At 41.6% G+C, this 24,735-nt stretch overlaps 1 protein-coding gene and 1 pseudogene across 1 annotated transcript in view; both read left to right on the forward strand.

The window, feature by feature from the left end:
• MTHFD1 (methylenetetrahydrofolate dehydrogenase, cyclohydrolase and formyltetrahydrofolate synthetase 1) overlaps positions 1-24,733 on the forward strand; it is a 57,660-nt gene extending 32,927 nt beyond the window's left edge. Inside the window, exons 13-28 of the mRNA XM_025443573.3 lie at positions 819-865; positions 1,500-1,607; positions 1,747-1,821; positions 4,900-5,002; positions 7,017-7,093; positions 7,722-7,862; positions 9,117-9,185; positions 9,639-9,750; positions 9,851-9,990; positions 12,634-12,675; positions 15,041-15,141; positions 15,982-16,159; positions 18,965-19,072; positions 19,614-19,766; positions 23,085-23,178; positions 24,481-24,733. Of these exons, the coding sequence (XP_025299358.1) occupies positions 819-865; positions 1,500-1,607; positions 1,747-1,821; positions 4,900-5,002; positions 7,017-7,093; positions 7,722-7,862; positions 9,117-9,185; positions 9,639-9,750; positions 9,851-9,990; positions 12,634-12,675; positions 15,041-15,141; positions 15,982-16,159; positions 18,965-19,072; positions 19,614-19,766; positions 23,085-23,174 (1,544 nt within the window). The 3' untranslated portion in view covers positions 23,175-23,178; positions 24,481-24,733. The remainder of the gene's footprint in view (positions 1-818; positions 866-1,499; positions 1,608-1,746; positions 1,822-4,899; positions 5,003-7,016; positions 7,094-7,721; positions 7,863-9,116; positions 9,186-9,638; positions 9,751-9,850; positions 9,991-12,633; positions 12,676-15,040; positions 15,142-15,981; positions 16,160-18,964; positions 19,073-19,613; positions 19,767-23,084; positions 23,179-24,480) is intronic.
• On the forward strand, positions 2,978-3,164 carry LOC112658237 (U4 spliceosomal RNA; annotated as a pseudogene).
• Positions 24,734-24,735: the final 2 nt, after the last annotated feature.

A 24,735-nucleotide genomic window follows, 5' to 3' on the forward strand; every position in this document is an offset into this window, starting at 1 on the left:
TAGCTCTCTCATTTGCTTGGTGAGAGTATCACATGTTCTGTTTGTTGTAGTGATTACTGCGCAGGGTACACCTTTCTCCTTCTGCGTATATTAATATCTTTTATAAATGTACTGACTTAGTTCTCCTTTTGAGCTTATAACAGTCCTCTTTCAGCTTCAGAATGAACCGTTCTCTTGTTCTGCTTATTGAACCCAGTATTCTGCTCATGTTTGTTGCCTGGTCTCTGCCTCACAAAAAAACGCACAAAATCTGAGCCTCAAATTGACATTCATCTCACTGATAACCCCATAACCAGAACATTTTTATCTGGTCTTTTGTTAATAATCCAAATGGTCCAGCAAAAGCTAACAGCTAAGCTGCTTTCTAACATATGTCTCCTAATTAGGAAGAATTGCAGTCTCTGTGTTTGTGTTTGGCATGTGTATTTTAAACATTGCTTTTTTAAAATGCCAGAGTAGCATTTATGAGAGTAGGAAATTGAACAGGATTGCTTTTATGTAACTGTAGGCTGGGTCTTTGAACCGATGTTAGGAATCATGGGGAACCTGTTTCTAAAGATGAGTGGGTATGTATGTGTTCGTGGTTTTGTCATTTAGACCCAGATTTCAACTAAAGACTATTTCACATGAACAGGATAAAGTGTTTTAGCCTGGTAAAAGAAAATTTAAAAAACACTTGATCAAAGCTATCCAAATGGTTGAAAGAAGTAAGTAGTTAATAAGCATAGCAGTGACAAAAATCAATTTGCTTGTATTTGATTTCCAAGTGGTGGAGAAAGCATACTTAACATGAGTCTCACCCTTGACCTGTCCTGTAGGTGGCGCTGCAGGAGGTGGCTACTCACAGGTCATTCCCATGGAAGAGGTAAAGTGCCTGCAGTTTGGTTTGAATCAGACCCTTTATTATAGCTTTTCCTTCCAGAGATTAACCTTTTCCTGTAGAACTCTTAGTGGATTTGTTTCTCATCAGAAGTAACACTTAAGGGGAAAACATCTTAAGATGCAGACTTGTGAGATGGCTTAGTTTTTTGATATGACTAAGACTTCAAGGTCTGAGCTTTTGGTGGGAATAATAATTTTAAGTGAGAGATCAAATGAAGTGTGACAGTGGGAAGAACGAACACAAGGCGAAGTCAGGGTGGTAACTGCAGAAATGGGGACACTGTATAGGCATAGAGTTGCTCTCGTGTACTCCTCCTTGCTCACAATTTAACGGACATGAGCATGTCCTCAGCAGTCCAGAATTGCTGTTGAAGTGGGTGGTGTGTTGTTTGTGGTTCCCGGACATGTCACTTAAGGAAAACACCAATTTCTTTTGAGGAGAGAGTCTCTCTAATTTATGTTTTCAAGAGCTATTTGTCCTTGGTGTTTGTTTGCTAACTGTACTGCTGTCAGTCTTCTGTTAGCTTGAACATAGGGATTGATTTGGTTGCAATATATTGATGGTTGGAAAGATGCAGAGAAGTTGAAAGCCTGATGTGGCCTCTGCTGTGTTATAGTTTAATCTCCACCTCACTGGTGACATCCATGCCATCACTGCAGCGAATAACCTTGTCGCCGCGGCCATCGATGCCCGGATGTTCCACGAACTGACGCAGACAGACAAGGTAGGCTGCTGGGGCCTCATGGACACTTTCGAAAGGATTAAAGCACCCAAATTAATGCTGGTTCCTCGAGTGCTGATGTTGTAGGTAGCGAGGCAGTTCCTCTCATTGAAAAAAAGCCCTTTTGCTCCTTTTCTTTAAGGCTCTCTTTAATCGTTTGGTACCATCAGTAAATGGAGTGAGAAAGTTCTCTGATATCCAAATCCGAAGATTACAGGTAAGATTTTTCCTTCATTTTTGGTATTGTATGAAATTAGGTGATTGATAAAGACACAAGGAAATAATCTCCTTAGAGTAACCTATTTAGGATCAAGTTACATCCTTAACCATAGTCTTTTTTTTTTTTTAATTTTTTTTTTTAATTTTTTTTTTTAATTTATTTATGATAGTTGCAGAGAGAGAGAGAGAGGCAGAGACACAGGCAGAGGGAGAAGCAGGCTCCATGCACCGGGAGCCCGATGTGGGATTCGATCCCGGGTCTCCAGGATTGCGCCCTGGGCCAAAGGCAGGCGCCAAACCGCTGCGCCACCCAGGGATCCCTTTAACCATAGTCTTAAGGTCATTATATGCATAGCAATGATAGGTGGTAGAGGTTCTCATTCATCTACAAATTATAAGTCCTTAGTCCTGGAATAAGGAGAGTACCCACAACCTGCCTCTCAGTTAGGAAGACGACCGATATGTCCTTTAGAGCATGGGTAGGAGTCAGGGTGCCAGCATGACAGCATAGCAGCTCCTGGAATTTGAATACCTGCTCTTCCCAGCACTGGGATCTTGAGAAAGAGTGGTTACTTCCATATTTTATTTGAATTTACATTACGAATATATAGTCATCAAACAAATATACATTGTACCATATGATCCAGAAATCCTACTCCTAGGTATTTATCCAAGAGAAATGTGAACTTGTGTTCATACAAAAACATGAATGTTTTTAGCAGCTAGTTAATAATCTCTAAAACTTAAAAACAACCCAAATGTCCTTCAGTGGATGAATGGATAAATAAACTGTTGCATTTATACAATAAAAAGGGATGAACTATTGATACGATGATTTGAATGAATCTCAGAGACATTATGTTGAGTGAAAGAAGCCAGTCTCCAAAGGCTGCATACCGTATGCCGCCATATATAGGGCATTCTCAAAAAGGCAAAACTAGAGTGATAGAGAATAGATCAGTGGGTGCCAGAGGTTGTAGATCTGGGGAGAGTGTGACTAGAAAGGGATAGCACAGGAAGAGTTTTTAAAATAAAATTTGAAAAAAAAAATAAATAAAATTTGAAAATAAATAATAATAAATAATAATAAATGAATAAAAAGTAATTTGTTATTTTTACATATGAAAGAAATTATATAGACATATACATTATTTAGCTTTGCGCAGTGGCAGTATTGTAGCCAGTGAGGTTTATACGAGGCGCGATTATTGGTAATTATATAGACATATATTATTTAGACAGCCTGAGACATGTAAGCATTCAATGAATAGCTTGTGCTACTTATTATCAACAATAGTTAAACTTACTTTATTTTTAATTTTTTGCAACTTTAAATTTTGATGCCGTAAGAATAGTACATGAAACTCCCCTTTACTGAGATGCATTGTTTATATTTTGCTCTACTTGCTTTACAGTTATGTTTCATTTATTTATATGCCTTTTTATTCTTGACATGCGAAAAAGTGACTTTTACACAGTATGATTATGTCTTAGCTTATTTTGTTTTCACACCCCCAAAAATGCTGGGCATAAGGTAAGTTAGTTATTATCCTACTTTATAAAAGAGTCATGTTTGGAGAGGCAGCAGAGTGCCATGGAAAGAGCAGGCAACTTCTGATCTTTTATTTTTTTAAGATTTTATTTATTTGAGAGAGAGATATAGTAAGAGAGAGCACAAACAAGCAAGGAGGGGGAGGAGAAGCAGCCTCTCCACCAAGCCGGAAGCCTGACACGGGGCTCTATCTCAGGACACCGGGACCACTACCTGGGCCAAAGGCAGACGCTCAACCAACCGTGCCACCCAGGCGTTCCAGGCAACTTCTGATCTTACCTTTGATGATGGAACTTTCTGTCAGATGTGTACTAAATCTGATTTTAAACCCGTCTGATCTTTTTAAAAGCTTTAGGATTTGAAATCTAGGAACTTGCCTGAGGCCACAGTACCTCACACCAGGTTGGAATTAGAACCTCTCCTGGGTCCCCAAGCATCCCCTGGGTCACGGTGCTCTCCCAGTCTGTCCCCATGGGCTCACTCTGAGTGGGCTGTCAATGGCAGATTCTCAGCCTAGTGACAGAGAGTTTTGCTGACTTCCGTAAACAACGTCATATACTAAGCTTGTGAGACCAATTTGATGAGCCAGTGAGGGCCAACTCTGAAAACATCTGAAATTTTAAGACAAAGCCCTCACGGCATAAAAAGAGAACTGTGGGAAGAAACAGGACTTGCTGGAGCCTACTCAGATCTACCACACTTTAGAAAAAATGGAGAACACATTTTATAGACACTTTCCATTTCAGGATGTGACCTGCATATACACTGTCAACAAATAAAATTTCCAAATTCTGTGAGGAAGAAGAGACAAACCTCTTTTGTGCCTTTTGGAACAGTAAGAAGGCAGTGAAAATGCAGCACTATATAAAAAGCAAGGAAAAGTGATTTGCATTGATTTTTTAGCAATTGGTACTTACTTTTGCCCTGTCTAATATATCATTTGAATTGGGCTTCTCAATTGTCTGATTGAGAAAACTTTGCACTTTGCTTTTCCTTTCAATATGTTTGGACTTGGTCAATTAGGTACAACACTTGCTGGTCATTAGGCTTATTTACGGCTAGGTTTAAGGAAGTGCCTCTGGAGCTCAGTTATAGGGATAAAATGTTAATGTCTCTGTATATGTATAAGTAGAAAATAAAGCTTTAGCCTGAGGGATTATAGTTTTGCCTTCTAAATATAACACAGTTTATATTTCCTAGAGGGCACTCCACCTGGAGATAGAGAATACATTTTTTAAAAATTTATCATGCTTGGGGCACCTGGGTGGCACAGTTGGTTAAGCGTCCCACTCTTGGTTTTGGCTCAGGTAGTGATCTTGGGGTCATGAGATCCAGCCCCACATCAGGTTCTGTGCTCAGTGCAGAGTCTGCTTGGGTTTCTCTCCCTCCTTCTTCCTCTGCCTCTCCCCCTACGTCACTCTCTCCCCGCCCCCTTCCCTCTCCAATAAACAAATAAATCTTTTTTAAAAATTGTCATGCTTTTGTTTTGCCTTATTATATGTTTTAATTTTCCTACCTCTTTAGAGACTGGGTATTGAAAAAACTGACCCTACCACACTGACTGATGACGAGATAAACAGATTTGCAAGATTGGACATTGATCCAGAAACCATAACTTGGCAAAGAGGTACCAGTGCAGTCTACATCCCCCAGTTGCTTCAGTTATACTGCATACCCCTCACTGTCCTTGTGCATTATTAAAGTGTGAGGTCCAGAAGCTTGTGTGTTGGTGTTTTCATGGTTAAGGTGTGACCAAGATGGTGACTTACTTGTTTTTCTAGCCACCTCTGTCAATCTCTCTCCATATGAGTTGTAATCAAACGTCTTTTTGTCAGATTCTTTGGACATTTTGCTGGCTTTTCAGTGTTGATTGGAGTGAGGGTGGTTTCAAGGAGGTTCATGCCTACACCAGAAATAACATTTTGCAAGTTTCATGCAAAAAGTTTTGGTGTCATGAAGTAGAGAAATTACGTTTTATCACTTCTTGAATCATGTTGCTCTTTACCCTCAGAACTCTTGTCTGGCATAAAGTGACTTGCTTTTTCTTGTCACTCTCTAGCTTGCCTGCTCATTTTTACCTCACTTTATTAAACTCTTGTAGAAAGTAGGTAGCCTTCAAGGTTTAAACAGTTGGCAGTTTAGTGAGTGAGTTGCCTGGCTTCACTGCCATATGTTGCTTCTCTAAGTACAGCTGTCATGGCTTAGAATTTTATTTGGTACCAACAGTACATCTATCTATCCTATGTCACTGCTGAGGAGGAATTTTTATCCAGTCATGCAGAATGCAGCTAATGCCAAATTTATTGACTGTTTTTGTGATTTTCATTGCCTCAGTAACTATTGCTAACTAATGGCGTTTTAAAGATGACTCCCTTAATATCTAAAGCCACATTGATATTTCTCTTCCTTTGCTTCAATAGCTTTAGACAGACGGTATATTTTATGAGGAATAAGCTAAAGATCCATTTTGAAAATTTAGTATCTTGTTCACTTTTCCTTTGCTTTATGTCTAATTCATGCTTTCTAGGAAAGTTGAAGTAGACAAGGAAAAAATGGATTATACCTATTGACTAGCTATTTTATATAGAGAAATTAAATACAAAGAACTTGACCTAGTTTTGAAAATAAGAATAGGCTCCAACAGTACATTATATCCTTCATTTATCAAATGGGGTGTGTGTGTGTGTGTGTGTGTGTGTGTGTGTGTGAGCATGCAGTGCCCACGCACTATACAAGATACTGCTTTTGGGATTTAAGTTATTACAGTCTTTATGGAAAATAATTTCACATATTATCAAGTGCCTTAAAAATGCTCTCCCCTTTGACCCATTTAGAGTGTGAACTGGTGTTTTGTTGTTCATTTTGTGTTTTTTATTGCTTGGCATGTCACACAAAAAACAAAATTGGGAATACACTAAAATGTTAACAGTAGCTGACCTTGAAAAGTGGAATTAAGATTAGTTATTTGGTTGATCTTTACCATGTTTTCCAAGGGCATATAATTGGGTACTCTGCCATCAGAATGGAAATGATTTCTTCTAAGTGTGCCGAAGGAACGTATCTGTTACCTCACATGCTTCCAAAAGCATTTGCCTTGCCCTTCATTGATGGCTCTTTTATATCTCAGGATGGTGTAAGGCCAGTGAGTCATCCCACAGAACAATAACTTTGGCCTTTTAAAAAACTAGCCTGCTTTGTTTTTCTTTTCACATGCAATGGGCTTTAAAATAAACTCCAGATTTCCAGTTAATTTGAATTCTCTAGACAGAATAAAGCCAAGCCACCCCGCATTTCTTAAAAATATCCTTCTTTAGAGGCACCTGGCTGGCTGATGTCAGTAGAGCATATGACTTTTGATCTTGGGCTGTGGGTCATGAGTTTGAGCCCTACATTGGGGGTCGAGATTACTTAAAAATAAAATCTTTTATTTTTTAAGTAAATAAACATAAATAAACTTAATCCTTCTTTAAAAATAATTCCTATTCATTTATGGAATAGAACCGGTATTCTAGCTTCACCATCAGTTTTGAAATCAAACATTAATAGACAGTCATTAAGTTGGACTTGTTGTTTAAGACTTCTGGCTTAACTCTATGGTCCTTTTACTGAAAGTTGTTCTGTGTCTTGTCTTTCTACCATAGTATTGGATACCAACGATAGATTCCTAAGGAAGATCACAATCGGACAGGCTCCAACAGAAAAAGGGCACACACGGACGGTAGCTATTTGTTCCTTTCTAAGCAAATTTCGTTCATGTGAGCCAGATCCTTGCTGCTTCTGTCCTCCTCCGTCCTCTCCCATACGATTGATACTGCCAGGTGTTGTTCTGCTTTCTCCCTTTTAAAATGGAAGTGAGTAGGTGTGTGGCATTGAGCACTCCTGACAGCTTCTGCAATAAATCCCATGTGTCACCTGTGTTTTTCCCCCAGCATTTTTTCCTGGAGGTGGAAAGCCCCCAGTGAATATCCTTGCACATAAATGGATTAAAACCGCCTCTTTTTTTGGTGGCCATTTACAATAGGTCTCTTCAATGTAAGAGCTTCCGTGTTGTTTCCTTGTGTGTTAGGGAAACCATCACTGCATGATCACAAGCTGCCTTCAGTAGAGATTTCTTGGTCCTGCTGGAACATTTATTTTTAAAAGTTGGCAGCTCAAGGTCTTGGAATAATTGATTATAAATTTTTGCTGCTGGAGAATTATTTTCATTAAGTTCTTTGTGTACATTTCTGTCGTTCTATCCTTTTAAGCTATTTGTATAAGCCTCAGATGCAAACAAGGATTGTTTCTGCAATTCACGCTTCTGGTTTAATGCAGTGTTGCCTATTGTGTCTTTTCCTTGCCAACAGGCCCAGTTTGATATCTCTGTGGCCAGTGAAATCATGGCTGTGCTGGCTCTCACCAGTTCACTAGAAGACATGAGAGAGAGACTGAGCAAAATGGTGGTGGCATCCAGCAAGAAAGGGGAGCCTATCAGTACCGAAGATCTGGTGGGTACCTGGGTGCTCAGAGGGTGCTTGTGGGTACACAGGGGCGTGGTGATGCCTGTGCGTCTGTGGTCTTAGGTTATCCCAGCAGTTACTGGTCAATTCTCTCTGATTTTGCTACTTACAAGAGAATTATGAAATTTCTAAAAAGTATCTCATAGTGAGTAATAGGTAGTATGCTCCAGTAATAGGCCACAGGTTTCAGATGGTCTGAGCAACATCTTCAGCCTGTAAGTATTTCTAAAAGTGGGTGTATGACTTCAATTTGTAGAGAATGTCAAATGTCCCAGTGAGGTCCTTGGCAGATAGGTTGGAGTCACATCTTGGCCTCCCCCCATGACAGGCCTCCCTGCACAGAGGCCTTTTATCATGAAGCTTGTTGACTCCATCTCTGCCTAATAACCACACTAGGGACAACTCTTTAGCTGGTTTGTCTGATGGTCCTCCTAGGCTAGGTGTTCACTTCAGAGTTATTTCCATACCATCTATGTGGTAATATGAGGTTTAGAATGAGGTAATATTACAGATTAATTGTAATTAATATTACAATTTTTTGAAAGCCTATTTGTGTTGACATACACCCAAATATTTGGCCTGTGATTAGCAGTCTGTCAGCTGAATTCAGAAAAGGGAGAAAATATGAATTTCCTGTTTTTAGAGTCAATGTATATAAGAAAGGAAATCGTTCTAAATTTTTACACCCAAACCAGTAAGTTAGAAATCACCAAAGTTGAATATAGGTGGGATCCATAGCTTTATCATTCAACTATGGTTGGATGGCTTAAAAGAGGGGCCTGATATTTAAGAGTTTGTATTGAACTCCTAGATACATTTTCAACTTCAGCTTTGGAAAACACACACTGAATTTAGTTTTCAGCCATTTCTGCCCAAACATCAAAGTTAGAAATAATTCAGTTCTGTAAGAGCTAGCATTTCTGCGCTTACAAACTAGTTTAAAATGGATTCCCTCATCAGTCAGCAACAAAGCTTGATTGAGCTGCTTGTTTCCAGAGTTACATGTTTTTCCACAAATTACATGTGAATGTCATTTTCATTCTGTGTGTTCTTCCTACTTAAAATAAGTGACAATCTCGTAGTATATACAGAAAAAATAAGTAAATGGATGGTCTGGTTCTAGTGAAAGTACCGATCGGTGCACAATGGCTACAAAAGGAAGATATAAGAATGTTGAGTTTAGTTCAAAAGGTTGGGGTTTTTTGCTGTTAGGAAACAATGCTTCATGCCTTTGTTTTGTAGGGGGTGAGTGGTGCATTGACAGTGCTTATGAAGGATGCAATCAAGCCTAATCTCATGCAGACATTAGAGGTGAGCAGAGTGACTCCTGCCTTCCTGAATCAGTCTTCTGTGTCAGACCAGAGTGGTTATAAAGCACATTTCTCTGGGGGAGTCAAAGAGTTCTCTACTCCCTCCTCTCTTTCTTCCCATTCTTTCTCACTGTTGTGATTGGGATGTTGCCAAAATATAAAAGAGGTGGCTTTGTATTTTTCCTTCTGAAAAATCTTTTTCTTTTGGATTCCAACTAACATTCATACTCTTGACCACATGATCCCATTTGGAAGCAGGATTGCTTGGGATCCCTGGGTGGCTCAGCAGTTTAGCACCTGCCTTTGGCCCAGGGTGTGATCCTGGAGTCCCTTGCCTGTGTCTCTGCCTCTCTCTCTCTATCTCTCTATCTCTCATGAATAAATAAAATCTTCAAAAAAAAAAAAAAAGGAAGCAGGATTGGCAGCTTTTCTCATGACGTCTTGATTTCCATAGGGCACTCCAGTTTTCGTTCATGCTGGACCATTTGCCAACATCGCACATGGGAATTCCTCTATCATTGCAGACCGGATTGCACTCAAGCTTGTTGGCCCTGAAGGGTTCGTGGGTGAGTATTTTTGCAAAATCTGTGAATAAACTGTGTTTTCCTTTTAACATCAAGGGAGTTGGGATGGCCTTTTTACCATTGCTTTTCTCCTTACTTACAGTGACTGAAGCAGGATTTGGAGCAGACATTGGAATGGAAAAGTTTTTTAACATCAAATGCCGGTATTCTGGTCTCCGCCCTCATGTAGTGGTGCTTGTTGCCACTGTCAGGGCTCTTAAAATGCACGGAGGCGGCCCCATGGTGAGGATCAACAGTTTGAAGAATCTGATTCTCAGGAATGGTCTGAAGGCTAAAAGGAACTTGGGATGCCTTGTGCCTATTTCTTCTTTAACCTGTTCTTACCCACATGATTAATAGGGTGCCAAAAGCAAGAGATGTTTAGATAGCTCTTGTGGTGGCCACCTTACCACTCATGGAAATTGGCTTCATGGCCAGTGTTTCTGAGGGAACCATCTGATAATATCTAAACCAAGGATGGGTGATTGGCTATACCCACCAAAAACTCCTTTATGTTCAGACTGTTCTTTCTCAAGAAGTCCCGTTTTCCCTCTAAATAGTGACACTGGCAGCCCATCAACCAAGCCATTTCTGAGACAGAGGGTCAGCCCCTTCCTGAAAGGCACATGTTGGAGAGACTAGCCTGGCCTGGGAGGGAGAAGGAAGGTAGAGATGCCCAGGACTGCCTCCGGGTAATAGAAACTAGGTCATGACTCTTTTATCTTCAACTTCAACCTGAATTTTCTGTTTTCCTGAATTCCTACTAGTTAGAAATTGCACTTTTTATCCTATTAGTTTAATTCCTTTCCAGCACCTGCACATGAAGACATGGTGATAGTTTTCAGAAATTTCTTGAAGAAGTATTAAATTCCAAGCCTTATTAAATTCCAAAAGCCAGGGCAGCCTGGGTGGCTCAGCGGTTTAGTGCCGCCTTCAGCCCAGGGTGTGATCCTGGAGTCCCAGGATCAAGTCCCACATCGGGCTTCCTGCTTCTCCCTCTGCCTGTGTCTCTGCCTCTCTCTCTGTGTATGTGTCTCTCATGAATAAATAAAATCTTAAAAAGAAAAAAAAAATTCCAGAGGCCAGTCGTGCAACTTGAGAAATAAGACCTCCTCCACTTAAAATCAGTGTTTCGTAATGTAGTGATCAGAGATTTTCATAACAATAGTTCTCAAGCATTTTAGTCTCAGAACTTCTTTATACTCTTAAAATTATTGAGGACCTGAAAGAACCTTTGTCTAGATAGGTTATAGCTATGATATTTACTCTATTAAGAATTGCCAGAGTTTGTTAATTGACATTAACAAAAATTGTATATATTTTTTAAGATTTTAAAAAAATTATTTATTTATTTATTCATGAGAGACACAGAGGCAGAGACACAGGCAGAGAAAGAAGTAGGCTCCATGCAGGGAGCCCAATGTGGGACTCAGTCCCAGAACCCCAGGATCACGCCCTGGGCCAAAGGCAGGTGCTCAATGGCTGAGCCACCCAGGCATCCCAAGATTTTTTTATTTGAGAGAGTGAGAGCACAAACCGGGCAGGGACAGAGGGAGAGGGACAAGCTGACTCCCCATTAAGCATGGAGCCAGACACGGGGCTCAAATCTCAGGACCCCAAGATCATGAGCTGAGCCCAATTCAGACACTCAACTGACTAAGCCACCCAGATGCCACCAAAATTATGTATGTGTGTTTTGTATGAAAAGTTGTTATATTTTCCCAAACAAAATGTAAGCATTGTATATTGTTCCCACCTCTTCAGTATCTGGCCTAGTGGAAGACCACTGGACTCTCATCTTCAGCATGTGATCACATGTCACATATTCTTTTGAAAGTCCATTGTACCCTCAATGAGAATGAGAGTGGAAAGAACCATGATATCTTAGAATTATTATGGAAATAATCTTAACCTTATGGACTCCATGAAAGGATTAAATCCCCAGATCACTCTGTGGGAACCACTGCCATAACACAACTCCAGCACATGTCTCTACTCTCAGTTGTCCCCAAGGCACCCAAAGCTAGGCACCTAGCTTAGGAGAGCAGGATCGACTCCCTTTTTCTTCCCAGTTATAACCAACATGTTTTCCTCTTATACCTCTTACACCATTGCACCTTGTTTCCTCCTGATCTCAAGGTCTGGAAAATAATGCCAGACACTTAACCTGGGCAGTACTGAGAGGTTAGCATCACATATAAAGCTATGTCAGGGAGCCAGACCTGCTGCTCTCACTCCCTCTTGTAGCTACATGTAGGACTAGAATATGGCGGCTCAGCTCCCTGCTTCCTGCCCTGCCTGTCGGTAGCCCCTTTTGGAGTCGGAGTACCATAATCTCCACAGAATGGGAACAGACCAAGCTGAGAAATTGAAAACTTCTAAGGCACTGTACACTGCTCACAGTGGAGTCCTTGGAATTGGCACCAGGCACCTCCATAACAGTGAACTCGCTGCTTAAGTGTTCTGACACCTTAAATATACTTTGGTGGAGGGAGAAAATCCTGTGTTGTATCCCTCTTGTTTGCATTGCTCATGCTCCCTACTTCAGCTCCACAAAGACATGGGTTGACTCTACAGACCAGCTCAGGAACCCATCACAGGGCTCGTCACAGACACATCCCTTGTCCTACTGCCTTCACATCTGTTCTTGCCTCCTTCACTCAGACCACAGAGGTCTCTCACTCTGCTCACAGCAGTCATTTTTTTGTTGTGTGCGGTAGCGTTGGTCAAAGACCCTAAATCCTTTGGGCAGGAAACAACCCTATTCTGTGATAAACCACCCCTCCCCAGCTAGGATGCAGCTTTTACACTTGGTAAGGCATCATTTTAAGCTAAAACTGCATTGTAAATAGAAAATGCCTCTGACTTTGCTTCCTTTCCTTCCAGGTTACTGCTGGACTGCCTCTTCCCGAGGCTTACATAGTGGAGGTAACTTCATTCATTTCTAATCACTTGTCCTAGAGAGCACCACACCCTGAATCAGTGTTTCTCAACCCAGTCTGTTTGGAAATGAGTGGGCATATGGCTGCTAGGGGCAAGGGTGCTAAAAGGCCTGCAGTGTGTGCTAAAGAATTGCAGTGAATAAAGTTGGGAAGATATGCTCCATTGAACAGCTGCCCCATGGAGGCTACCGGTGAAGCCACTGCTCTAGATCAGTAGTTGGTTCTTAAGCAGGACCAGTTTTGCTCCCAAGAGACATTTGGCCCTGTCTAGAGACATTTTTGATTACTTTGACTTCAGGTAGGGAAGACTGCTGGCTCTGAGTAAAGGCCAGGCATGCTGCTACACACCCTACAACCCACAAGATGGCCCCCAGGACAAAGAACCATTTGGCCCCAACTGTCAGGAGTGCTGAGGTTAAGAAACCCTGCCCTAGACTAATGACTGTTCATTTCACTGTGTTCCTCGAATTGGCTGCTTAATTACCAAATTCCACCTGAGTGAAGCAAGTAGGGACTTTTTTTGAAACGTCTTTCTTCTGTAGATTTAAATCCACAATAAAAGGCCAATATATGGTCAGGATCCTAGTTATTTTGCTAGGTGAAGTTTCTCTAAGCTGATTTGGTATAGAGCAATCAGGGAGGAGCTCACAGAACTGTGAGCTGGAATCTTTTCATATTTATATCACTTGCTCTCAAACATCTATAGAGCCTGTTTGGTTGGTTATGTGAGAGACACTCTTGCATGAAATGGCAAGGTCAGCTGCCGCCACCGTTAATTCAATTTTTCTGCCTTTTTGGGAGACTTAAATTGTCAAGCAATACAGTACCACTGTTCAAGCCTAAATGAAATATTTCAGAAGCAGCTAGAAAGGAATTGTTGGTGCCTTGAGTCTGCCTGTCTTCTGAGTTATGATTTGCCTTTTATGGTCATTTGTCTGATTCACGCGTGGGAGGGGAATTCACAGTTCTGGCCTTCCTGCCACCCCACAGCCTTTCCTGTGTCTAATTAGAGTGACTGCCCCTAACTGGCCCAGCTGGTGTCTTCATTTAAGAAATTCTACTTTTTAGAAACTGTTCTCAATCAGCCTTACATATTAATTGGTTTTCATGTGACTAGGGGTAAAAGCAGGGCTCTTTAGAATATCAAATCCTAATTTTAGTTTTCAGCTACTAAAGGGAAAAAAGCCTAAGTCATGTTTATAATCTCAGTTGTTTTCTACCTTTATCTTACCCCCTTTTTCTGCTGTTTTATTGAATCCACAAACCAGTCTGCTGGGGTTTGCTCATGATCCAGGGTATTTATTTTCACATAAGACTATTATGTTTTTATCTTAAAAATACTTAATGTATTTTAAGCTTGTAATAGTAACATCCTTTTTGTAAAAAAAAAAAAAAAATTAAACAACGTAAGGATATAATACATGATTTGAGCCCCCTGAATAGGTTGGTACATATTTTTCAACATTTAAAAAATTTCATGAATATATACTTTTTTTTTTTTGTATTTGCCCAAAAATGGAGTTAATTAAGCTGTCGATAGTTTTGCAACTTTGGTACACTTTAGTACATCTTTGATAGGTTCCATGTTAATACAGATTACTTCACTTTTTGTAACATCTGCATGATACATGTTTATTGAGTGTATATATGTCATAATTCACTGGCCCAATCCCCACTGAAGGAGGTTTGTGTTTGCAGTTTTCCAATGCTGCAAGCAATGCTGCCATTAACATTTAACATATTTAAAGGTACGTTTCCTTGATTACTTTCCTTTAAATGTCATAGTATTTGGTTCTTAAAGATGGTGTTTATCTTTTTTTTTTGTTCCTACTGAAGGTTCACGGTCAAGTTCATTAGAACCTTTGAAAGCATCACTGATCACTTCATGTTTTCCCCCAGCACTTATGGCAGCTGTATAATGAACACCAGGCACTCTGCTAGGGGCTGTCTTCTGATGGAAGGGTCTGTGCAACTCTGAGTAGAGTCAATTTATACCATATGGGTACATAAAAGCTATAAACACAAGGTTGTAAATATAATTTACTTAAGAAACTAATTCCCTACAGACAGCAAATATGCTATTAAGATGTGGTTCGATGACAGCAGCTATACCAGCTCTCAGGCTTTCAAGACAGCCAGGAAACAAGCATAGTTCCACTCCAGTGTTGCAGGCTGGCACAGTTTATGGCCCGATAGCGCCCCCTCACTGTGGTGTGAGAAATGCATCCGCAGACCTGCTGTGGGCTGTTGGCTTTCTCTGACAGTGAGTGGCTACTTGCTCAAGGAGGCAGGTTCCCTTGTAAGAAGAACCTGCCACTGACCTTGTGGAACTTTCCCTCTTGTTTTTACAGAACCTGGAGCTGGTTGAAAAAGGCTTCAGTAACTTAAAGAAACAAATTGAAAATGCCAGAATGTTTGGAGTTCCTGTGGTCGTGGCCGTGAATGCATTCAAGTGAGTACAAAGAGGAGGAGTCAACGGGGACTATGAAAAATAGTCAGAAACCATCTCCTGGAGCTAACTGTATAGCACTGCTTTTAGCTTTATTTTGTTCTTCATCAATTACTGGTATTGGTTGCTAAGCCTCTGCTCTGGCTGCCATCAGTGAGAGCCTGTGGTGTGAGAGGCACCACAGATGCCACAGAAAACTTGCCACTTCTCCCATCAAGGGTCCAGGGTCAGATCTGGCTCCCACGGGTCCCCTTCTCCCCTAGATGACACACAGACTGGAAGTCAAATGTTCTTTTTGCTCTCTAGAGGCCTTTATGCTATTAGAAGGTTGTGACCCTACAGAGTTCCATTATTTCTGTGGGTCTAGTGGGATGTTATCTTGACAGAATTGAACACGTTGAGCTAGAAATGTTCATGCAAGGGAGAACTTGTGTAGGCTGTTTGGGTATTGTAGTTCTAGTTTGGTCTGCTTATAATGGCCCAACCACAGCAGAATGGGAGGCACAATTTTTAAAAAGCTAGTATTTATTGACTCCTGATGTGCCTGGAATGTTCAAGTATTTTGCTTATATTTGTCATCTAAACCTCATGACATCCCAGTGAAATAAGTGCTATGGTTATTCTCATTTTACCACGTGGAAACCAAAGCCTGAGGATTAAGCAACTGGCCAAGACTTACCCAGATAGTCGACTGTAGAGCCAGGATTCAAAGCCAGTCAGTATTACTTGATTAGTTTCCATTTATCAGTGACTAACTGACAAGAATTTTAATGGCAAACATAAGACAGAGATTGTCCTCGCCGACTGTCATCAGTGTTTTAACACCAGTGGCTGCCTTTACAGGACAGATACGGAGGCCGAGCTGGACCTCGTCAGCCGCCTTGCCAAAGAACATGGGGCTTTTGATGCTGTGAAATGCACGCACTGGGCAGAAGGGGGTATGGGTGCCTTAGCCCTAGCTCAGGCTGTCCAGAGAGCAGCTCAGGCACCCAGCAGCTTCCAGCTCCTTTATGACCTCAAGGTGAGTTACTTTCTGTATGAAAAAAAAAAAGCACAATGAGGTTTCTGTGTGGCTGCCTCTCTTTAGAGCCTGTGTTTAGCATCTTCAGCCCTGTGGGTTTGATTTCCACGTAGGTGAGTTACAACACCATAGCCTGGGCTGTCAACCCCAGACAGCTTTCTTACCAGTGCATGTTGCTGCTTACTTATAGAGTAGCGGTCTCTGCAAGAACACTCTTGCAGGGGGAGGTTGGCTGTCAACCTAAATTTTTTTTTTTAAGATTTTATTTATTTATTCATGAGAGACACCGAGAGAGAGAGAGAGAGAGCCAGAGACATAGGTAGAGGGAGAAGCAGGCTCCCCACAAGGAGCCTGACACGGGACTCAATCCCAGGATCCCAGGTTCATGACCTGAGCCAAAGGCAGACGCTCAACCACTGAGCCACCCAAGCGCCCTCAGCCTAGCTTTTAAAAAGACTCATAGTACTTTCCCTTTGCTGGCAGAGGAAAGGGTTAAATGTAGAACCTATGGTGTAATTCACTATAGCCTTTTAACTCAAGGCACCAGCTATGTTGTGGCAGATTGGCAGGGGCTACATCAAGCTCAGAAGAGTTTTCTGACCACTTCCCAGTAACAGGGGAAAGCATTGTTCCTAAGCTCACTTCCTGATTTGGGGCTGCCTCAAGTTCGGAGAGACTCTTAGTGCAAAGCCAAAGCACCCCCACAAGGTTCAGCATTCTTTCCATCACTGAGTAACTATAAGAAGCACTGCTTATTCTGTGATATAATAAAGTTAGTTCAGGGGTGCCTGGGTGGCTCAGTGGTTGAGCCAATTAAGACGCTCCAATTAAGCGTCTGCCTTCAGCTTAGGTCATGACCCCAGGGTCCTGAGATTGAGCCCCACGTAGGGCTCCTTGCTCATCAGGGAGTCTGCTTCTCCCCTTCCCTCTGCCTGCTGCTCCCCCTGCTTGTGTGTGTGCAGGCTCGCTTTCTCTGTCAAATAAATAAATAAAATCCTAAAAAAAAAAAAAAAAAAAAAAAGTTCATTTAAAGAAAGGTTGTTCTTACTATAGGGTTATATTTTGTTTTCGGTTCTCTGTCATGTAATGTATTTCAGGCTGTGGTTGGACATTAAGTAAGTATGCCCACAACAACTGGAAACTTTGTTAGGAGCATGGGATGGGTATAGTAGTTAATTCTCCTTGTATTTTCCAGGCTAGTTCTTGGCTTGGTTCCTAAAAGATAATCACAGACTTTCAAAAACAGCCATAAAAAGATAGAAGGAAGAAACGCCGGTATTCTTGAATTAACATTGTCTTGTTTCTGTTTGCCCTTTGCAGATAAGATACACTGACAAATGTCCTAACATTGTCCTATTGACACTGACATTTTCTTATTAAGCTTTAGTTTTGTAGACCGGTTTGAATATCTGTTCAACAAGTCATATTTTTAGGAAATGCCATAAACAAATGCAACAAAAGCATTTATAGATGCTCTGTCTATGGCCCATCCACAGTGCCTGAGTTCAGAACCCCAGTCCTGGAAAGCCAGCAGGAAGCCCCAAAGAAGTGCAGTGATGAAGACTTTTTTTTCTCATTTCTACTTAAAACTTCTCTCTGTTCCAACAAACAGGAGGCTGCCACTTTTTGTCTTGTTTAGCATCTGTTGGTCTTCAGTCACACCTCAGGGAAAGGACTTGTGCTTCAGAAGTTCTGAATGTGCCTTGGCATTGATGAAGCTCCAGGGATAAGACACATATGAAAGCAATCTCTGGTCGCATCTTTATAAAACCCTAATTAAATAGACATTTTATTTTTATCCATTATCCAAAGCCTCTTCATAAATTATCACTGTTTAGCCTAAAAAGGACTTTTTATCTCTATAGATTGTTGCTCCTTTCAGGAAACAACATTTTCCCAATATGTCTTCTTGGCCTTACGTGCTAGGGAGCATAGAATCAGATATATTGCCTAATTTTAATACATAGATGATTTGGTTTTTATGACTATTTCTAAGCAACAGTAATCCACAATCAATATGTTGTGTTAAAAATAGCCTTTGCCTGGAGGGTATTATGCTGAGTGAAGTAAGTCAGTCGGAGAAGGACAAACATTATATGTTCTCATTCATTTGGGGAATATAAATAATAGTGAAAGGGAATATAAGGGAAGGGAGAAGAAATGTGTGGGAAATATCAGAAAGGGAGACAGAACGTAAAGACTGCTAACTCTGGGAAACGAACTAGGGGTGGTAGAAGGGGAGGAGGGCGGGGGATGGGAGTGAATGGGTGACGGGCACTGGGTGTTATTCTGTATGTTAGTAAATTGAACACCAATAAAAAATAAATTAAAAAAAAATAGCCTTTGCCTCTCCTATACAAACTGGGGGTTATTAGATGGATATTGGTTGCCTTGTTTCATCAGTAGTATCCCAGGTCTATTTTGACATGAATCTGATCTCCAGCATTAGAACATTTCTTTGTATTTATGAAGTAATAGTTATTCTTTGATAGTCAGTAGTATTGTTTATGATGTACCTAAGGTGATCCTAAATGTGCATGCGTGCACGTGTGTGTATACACACACACACACACATACACACACAGTAATTTTACCTCTATGGGACATTTTCCATTTACATTTTTGGAGCTTGGTATTAAAAGAAAATGTTTCTAACTCAAATATACCTCAAACTATTTGCGTATCTGTATGTAAAGCATCTTCTCACCCTTCTGGGAACTCTGAGCCTGGAGTGAGGCCCTGTTCGAGGTCAGCGCCATCATGTGTATCCAGTCACGGCATCCTCCTCTCTTTCTTGTCTACTAGCTCCCAGTTGAGGATAAAATCAGGATCATCGCACAGAAAATCTATGGGGCTGACGACATAGAATTGCTTCCTGAAGCTCAACACAAAGCTGAAGTCTACACGAAACAGGTAGATGGTTGGTTGGTTTGTTCTTTCAACTCTTTACAGAGAAGTCTGGGAGTCAGAGCTCCCGAGTTATCCCAGTTATCCCAGGTGCCCACCACCTCACTTCCCTGGATGGTAGCCCTCTTCCTTCTGAATACTGAGTTTGAATTAGGTGGTCTAGTCCTTTATCTATCCAGAGGTGGTATATGAATGTGTGGAAAAACCAAGAAGAAATAGGGTTTTTTCCTCAAATATTGAGAACCTGTCTTCAGTAGTGTTCTCATGTCTGTTCCAAACTCATTTTTAATTGGCTACATAGATGAAAATTAAATACTCACTTTTGGAATATGATTGTGAGTACTTACTTTCTCATGCAACAGAGATTCTTCTTCTTCTTCTTTTTGATCTATAGTAACCAAGCCCAGGGTCCCTGAAGTACAGGTGGGTAAAAAGGGAATTAGATGTTTTAAACAAGCTGACAAATCTGTATCATCACAATGCCCAGATGTCCTGTGTTACATTATCATCTTTTCATTTGTCCTGCTTTATTCCCTTCTCTCCCCAGGGCTTTGGGAACCTGCCTATCTGCATGGCCAAAACACACTTGTCCTTGTCTCATAACCCAGAGCAAAAGGGTGTGCCCACAGGCTTTGTCTTGCCCATTCGTGACATCCGTGCCAGCGTCGGGGCCGGTTTTCTGTACCCCTTGGTAGGGACGGTAAGTGAGTGGTACAGGCAGAGAGTGGGTTGTTCATCTGTGCTTCTTGTCTGAAATTGGTCACTGAAGCCATCAAGCAAGTGCCAGCTGAGCAGAGTTCATTGCTGAGGAGCAAGCTGGAATCGGGCCTATTAGGATTAATCCTCTTGCTTTGGACCATCCTGGTGTCAGTTAAAGTATGAAACCATGACTGCTTGTAATGAATAACAATTCTGTTTCCCAGGGGCAGTATGACCTTGATGAAATCCAGGACAGGCCTGATCGATAGTCTGTGATAGTGCTAATGTATAATCACAACTGACATTCACTGGGCGCCTTTCACAGATTAACTCACTCCTGCCAACCGTCCTTTGAAGTAGGGACAGAGGCTCTGAACCTCTGGGCTCTTGACAGGCCTGGAGCTTATGCCTAAAACTCAGGGAATTCCTTGTTTCAGAGTAAAGAATTTCTCCCTTAAAAGGCAAATGAACCTTGTAGATATGAAAAATGAGGTTGCTTATTTCCACTTTAAGATGAATTAGTTATCAAATGCTTCTTTATCTTACGAACTTTATGTATATTGAAAGATGAGCCTTGTTAACAGGGAGGGAAAGGGGTGTGCAAAGGCATATTGGCAGTTTGGGCTGACCATCCAGGTTAACATTGAGCCTGTGCCTTGGTTTCTCCCCTTTGATCTGCCCAGTGTCCAACATCTGCAGCTTGTACTTACCCTCAGTACAAGACTGACATATTAAACAGCCAATTCACAATGAAAAAGAAACCACTAGAGCTGCAGTCTGCTTTGTCCCTGTTAATGTGCATGCAGAGGAGTGCCTATAGAAGTGAAGGCCAAACTGACCCTAGTCAGGCCTGAGGTTGCCAGGAGCTCAGAGACAAATACACCCTGCCCAGCTGAGTATTTTCTCACTGAAAACAAGTTCTTGCATTAGAAGTCACTGTGAACTGAGAAGACATTTCTACACATTCTCTGGGCTTGACAATCACTATTCTTAATGCCTTCTAATTGCTGTTGTTGGGGCCTGAATAGGGCTCAGAATTTGAGTATTTTGTCAATTTTTTTTTAAGGTTTTATTTATTTATTCATGAGAGATACCGAGAGAGAGAGAGAGAGAGAGAGCCAGAGACATAGGTAGAGGGAGAAGCAGGCTCCATGCAGGGAGCCCAACGTGGGACTCGATCCCTGGTCTCCAGGATCAGGCCCTGAGCCAAAGGCAGCGCTAAACCACTGAGCCACCTGGGCTGCCTGAGTATTTTGTCAATTTAAGGTAGTGGTGGCTTCATGTAGGATTTTTATATCTAAGTTCATATGTGTATGTATATATAAGCTTTTCTTTTTTTTTTTTTAATTTTTATTTATTTATGATAGTCACAGAGAGAGAGAGAGAGAAAGAGAGAGAGAGGCAGAGACATAGGCAGTGGGAGAAGCAGGCTCCATGCACCGGGAGCCCGATGTGGGATTCGATCCCGGGTCTCCAGGATCGTGCCCTGGGCCAAAGGCAGGCGCCAAACCGCTGCGCCACCCAGGGATCCCTATATAAGCTTTTCATTTAAAAATTTTTTGATCATCCATGGCGCCTGGGTGGTTCAGTCAGTTAAACATCTGACTCTTTTTTTTTTCTTTTTAAAGATTTTATTTATTTATTCATAAGAGACACACAGAGAGAGGTAGAGATAGAGAGAAAAGCAGGCTCCTCACAGGACAGGATTCAATCTCTGGACTGAGATCACGCCCTGAGTGGAAGGCAGATAGATGCTCAACTGCTGAGCGTCCCCACATCTGACTCTTGATCTTGGCTCGGGTCTTGATCTCAGGGTCATGAGTTCAAGCCCCACTTGGGCTCCATTCTGGGTGTGGAGCCTACTTTATTTTATTTTATTTTTTTAAGTTTTATTTATTTATGATAGTCACACACAGAGAGAGAGAGGCAGAGACACAGGCAGAGGGAGAAGCAGGCTCCATGCACCAGGAGCCCGACGTGGGATTCGATCCCGGGTCTCCAGGATCGCGCCCTGGGCCAAAGGCCGGCGCCAAACCACTGCGCCACCCAGGGATCCCTGGAGCCTACTTTAAAAAAAAAATTGGGGGGCAGCCCGGGTGGCTCAGTGGTTTGGCGCTGCCTTCAGCCCAGGGCGTGGTCCTGGAGACCTGGGATCTAGTCCCACATCAGGCTCCCTGCATGGAGCCTGCTTCTCCTTCTGCCTGTGTCTCTGCCTTTCTCTCTCTGTCTCTCTCTCTTTCTCTGTGTCTCTCATGAATAAATAAATTAAATCTTTAGGAAAAAAAAATTTTTTTTTACTATCAATATGACCAGTGTTTATGGGGAGAAAATCCTCTTTGAGAAAGAGTAAAAATACTAAAAATCCTAATCACTGTATTGAGGGCCATCTTTAGAGTTTTCTAGCAACATGCTCATGTATGTCTGCATCAGTGAGCACACGCCCATTTTCTTTAATATCATCTTCAGGCTTTTCTGCTAGGTCTGAGGAACAATCCCTTCCTTCCCCCTTTTTGTTCCCACACCCAGCGGTTGCTTACAGAGTTTATGAACAGAGACCAGTGTCAGATCTCTATAGAATATTCTGGTAAGTTATAGTTGTAGAAGTGCAGCTTAAATTCTTCTCCTATCTGGATCTGATTTGGAACTTGTATGTATTCATTATATAAGACATTTTTACAGGTCAAAGTGTCCTGAGTTTTTACTTATGAGCCTTATGGATTTGCAGCTAAGTAGGTATTTGTCAAAGCCAAGTCTTGAGAAAAGAAGCAAGTACCAATATAATCCATAGGCATTAAGAGCTCAGTTTTAGAAGGCCAAACTGGACCAGTAAGAATAGTGATTGTGAAGCTATCTAGGTTTTGTACAGAAATGTCTTAGCCCAAGTCAAAGGATACTAATTCCTAATGTGTTGCTGAAGCAAAATAATACAGGCATCAACGTCAGACTCATTAAAACAAAATTAAAAAGCAGACAAGCCCTGTACCTCTTTTTGGTCTTATGAGAGGGAAGGAGGTGACTCCTCAGCACCCCACCCCTACCGCCTCCCTAGAGGTTGAAGGTGGAAGTACCTCCTGCCACTTGCAAATGTCAGTGTGGAAGAGGGTAGTGAAGCCTGGCATTTGGCTTGCGGAAGGACATGAGGGTTTCTCTTTGGGGTCATGACGGGATTAGTGACTTGGTTTTCAGTGAGTAACAAGAAGAGTACCACTTTACTGACAACTATGAAATAATTTTCTGTCTTTGTGCCTTGGGCTTTTTACCTGAAGGGAAGGTGGAAATAAAGATCACTTTATTTTTTATGCTATTTCACATCTCCTAGATGAGCACAATGCCTGGACTCCCCACTCGGCCCTGTTTCTATGATATTGATTTGGACCCTGAAACTGAACAAGTGAATGGGTTGTTCTAAACAGGTGAGTTGTTACTGGTAAGAATTTTGCTTTTTTTTTTTCCTTATGAGGTATGTTTATGAATTATGGAACTCCAGCAAAAGCTCTGAAAATGCAAATCTGAATGCTTTCAAAACTTTTCCAAACATCACTGAAGGCAGAGTTGGCTGTGACCAATGAAGGAAATATTCCACATTTTTGGTAGAAGAGCATGGCTTATCATGGAGCAGTGTAGAGAAGAAAGCCACCGTCTAGTAAACTTTGGAGGGACTGCCACAGAGGCTAGGCTAAAGGTCCTTCTACTTTGAGTAGACAGCAGGCAGGAGTTGAGCAAATGTCCCAGAAGGTAGAAAAGAGGAAGAAACAGGACCAGTCCAGGAGTACTTGGGGTCTTAAGTGAAAGGTCCCTAAGTACTCATCACAATGAAGGAGCCTTCCCTAGACACATCCAGCTGAAACTTCAAAAACATTTAAGAAGCCTAAAAAAGCCTTCTCCAGAAAAGAAAAAAATCCTGGCCTATGAGAAAATAGGAATTAGAGTGAACAGCTGACTTCTTATCAGCAGTAAGGGGCTTTTTGACACAGGAGGAATACCCTCCAGGTTTCCAGGGAAAGCTAACTCTCCACCTGCACTTACGCCCCACCAGATCTATCCAGATATTTTCAGACACGTGCAGGTTTGCCACCCCACCTCTCTTCCTAGGAAGATATTTAGCAATGTCCTCCGGCAAAATGGAGACTAAACCAAGAAAAAGGAAGACATGGTTTTCAGAAAACCCAATCTTGATCTGGGCAGTAATGAAGGGGAATCCTGACAGTTGCAAGGGACCCAGAGTTAAAAGTCTAGGAGGGAGGAATTGAGAAACACTAGAAAGTGCTAGAAAAGACAAGAGTATCAAAGGGTAATAATGCAAAATTAAAGCTCTCACAGTGTTTCAAAAAGTAATGGTCCAGGTAGATATCAAACTGTAGTCCTTTTCTAGGCAACCATAAGGATGATTGCTTATAGAAGTAACCACTTTCAGAGAAAAGATGGTGTGCTTGCTGCCCGGGAACACTGTTCTTCAGGAAGGCTTATGTGATGCTGGAAGTATCCTTCTGGCTCATGCCTGGCCTGGCCTTGAACAGTATTCACATAGCCATAATGGAAGTGCCATGTGTTGTTTTCAGGTCTGTGGGTCAACCCTGTAAGAGACTGATGTGGAAAGGCTGGAAATGTTAACAGATTTGGCCATACAAGAGGGGGATGCTGCAGTGTAGAAGGGGAGAGGATACATGTTTCAGCTCGTAGAGGAGTATTTACCTCTCGTTTCTTTTTCCTCCTAGATTGCCTCTCTTCAAGATGCTGCTCCAAACATTTGGCCAATGTGCATTCAGGCCGACTGTTGGTTAGGAAGTGTGGGGAAGTCGAGAGAAGTCAACCCCTGCCCTGAAGATCTTAGAAAGTAAAGAGCAAGAATTCCCCCAGAAGCCTCTCTTTGGTCTTAATCCCCACCATCATGTATAAATTAACATAAATCATGCACAAGTCTACTTACTTTATTGAAGTGCCACAGAATAAAAGGAAATGATTTTGCGATC

Source organism: Canis lupus, chromosome 8, assembly GCF_003254725.2.
Source record: "Canis lupus dingo isolate Sandy chromosome 8, ASM325472v2, whole genome shotgun sequence".
NCBI lineage: Eukaryota > Metazoa > Chordata > Mammalia > Carnivora > Canidae > Canis > Canis lupus.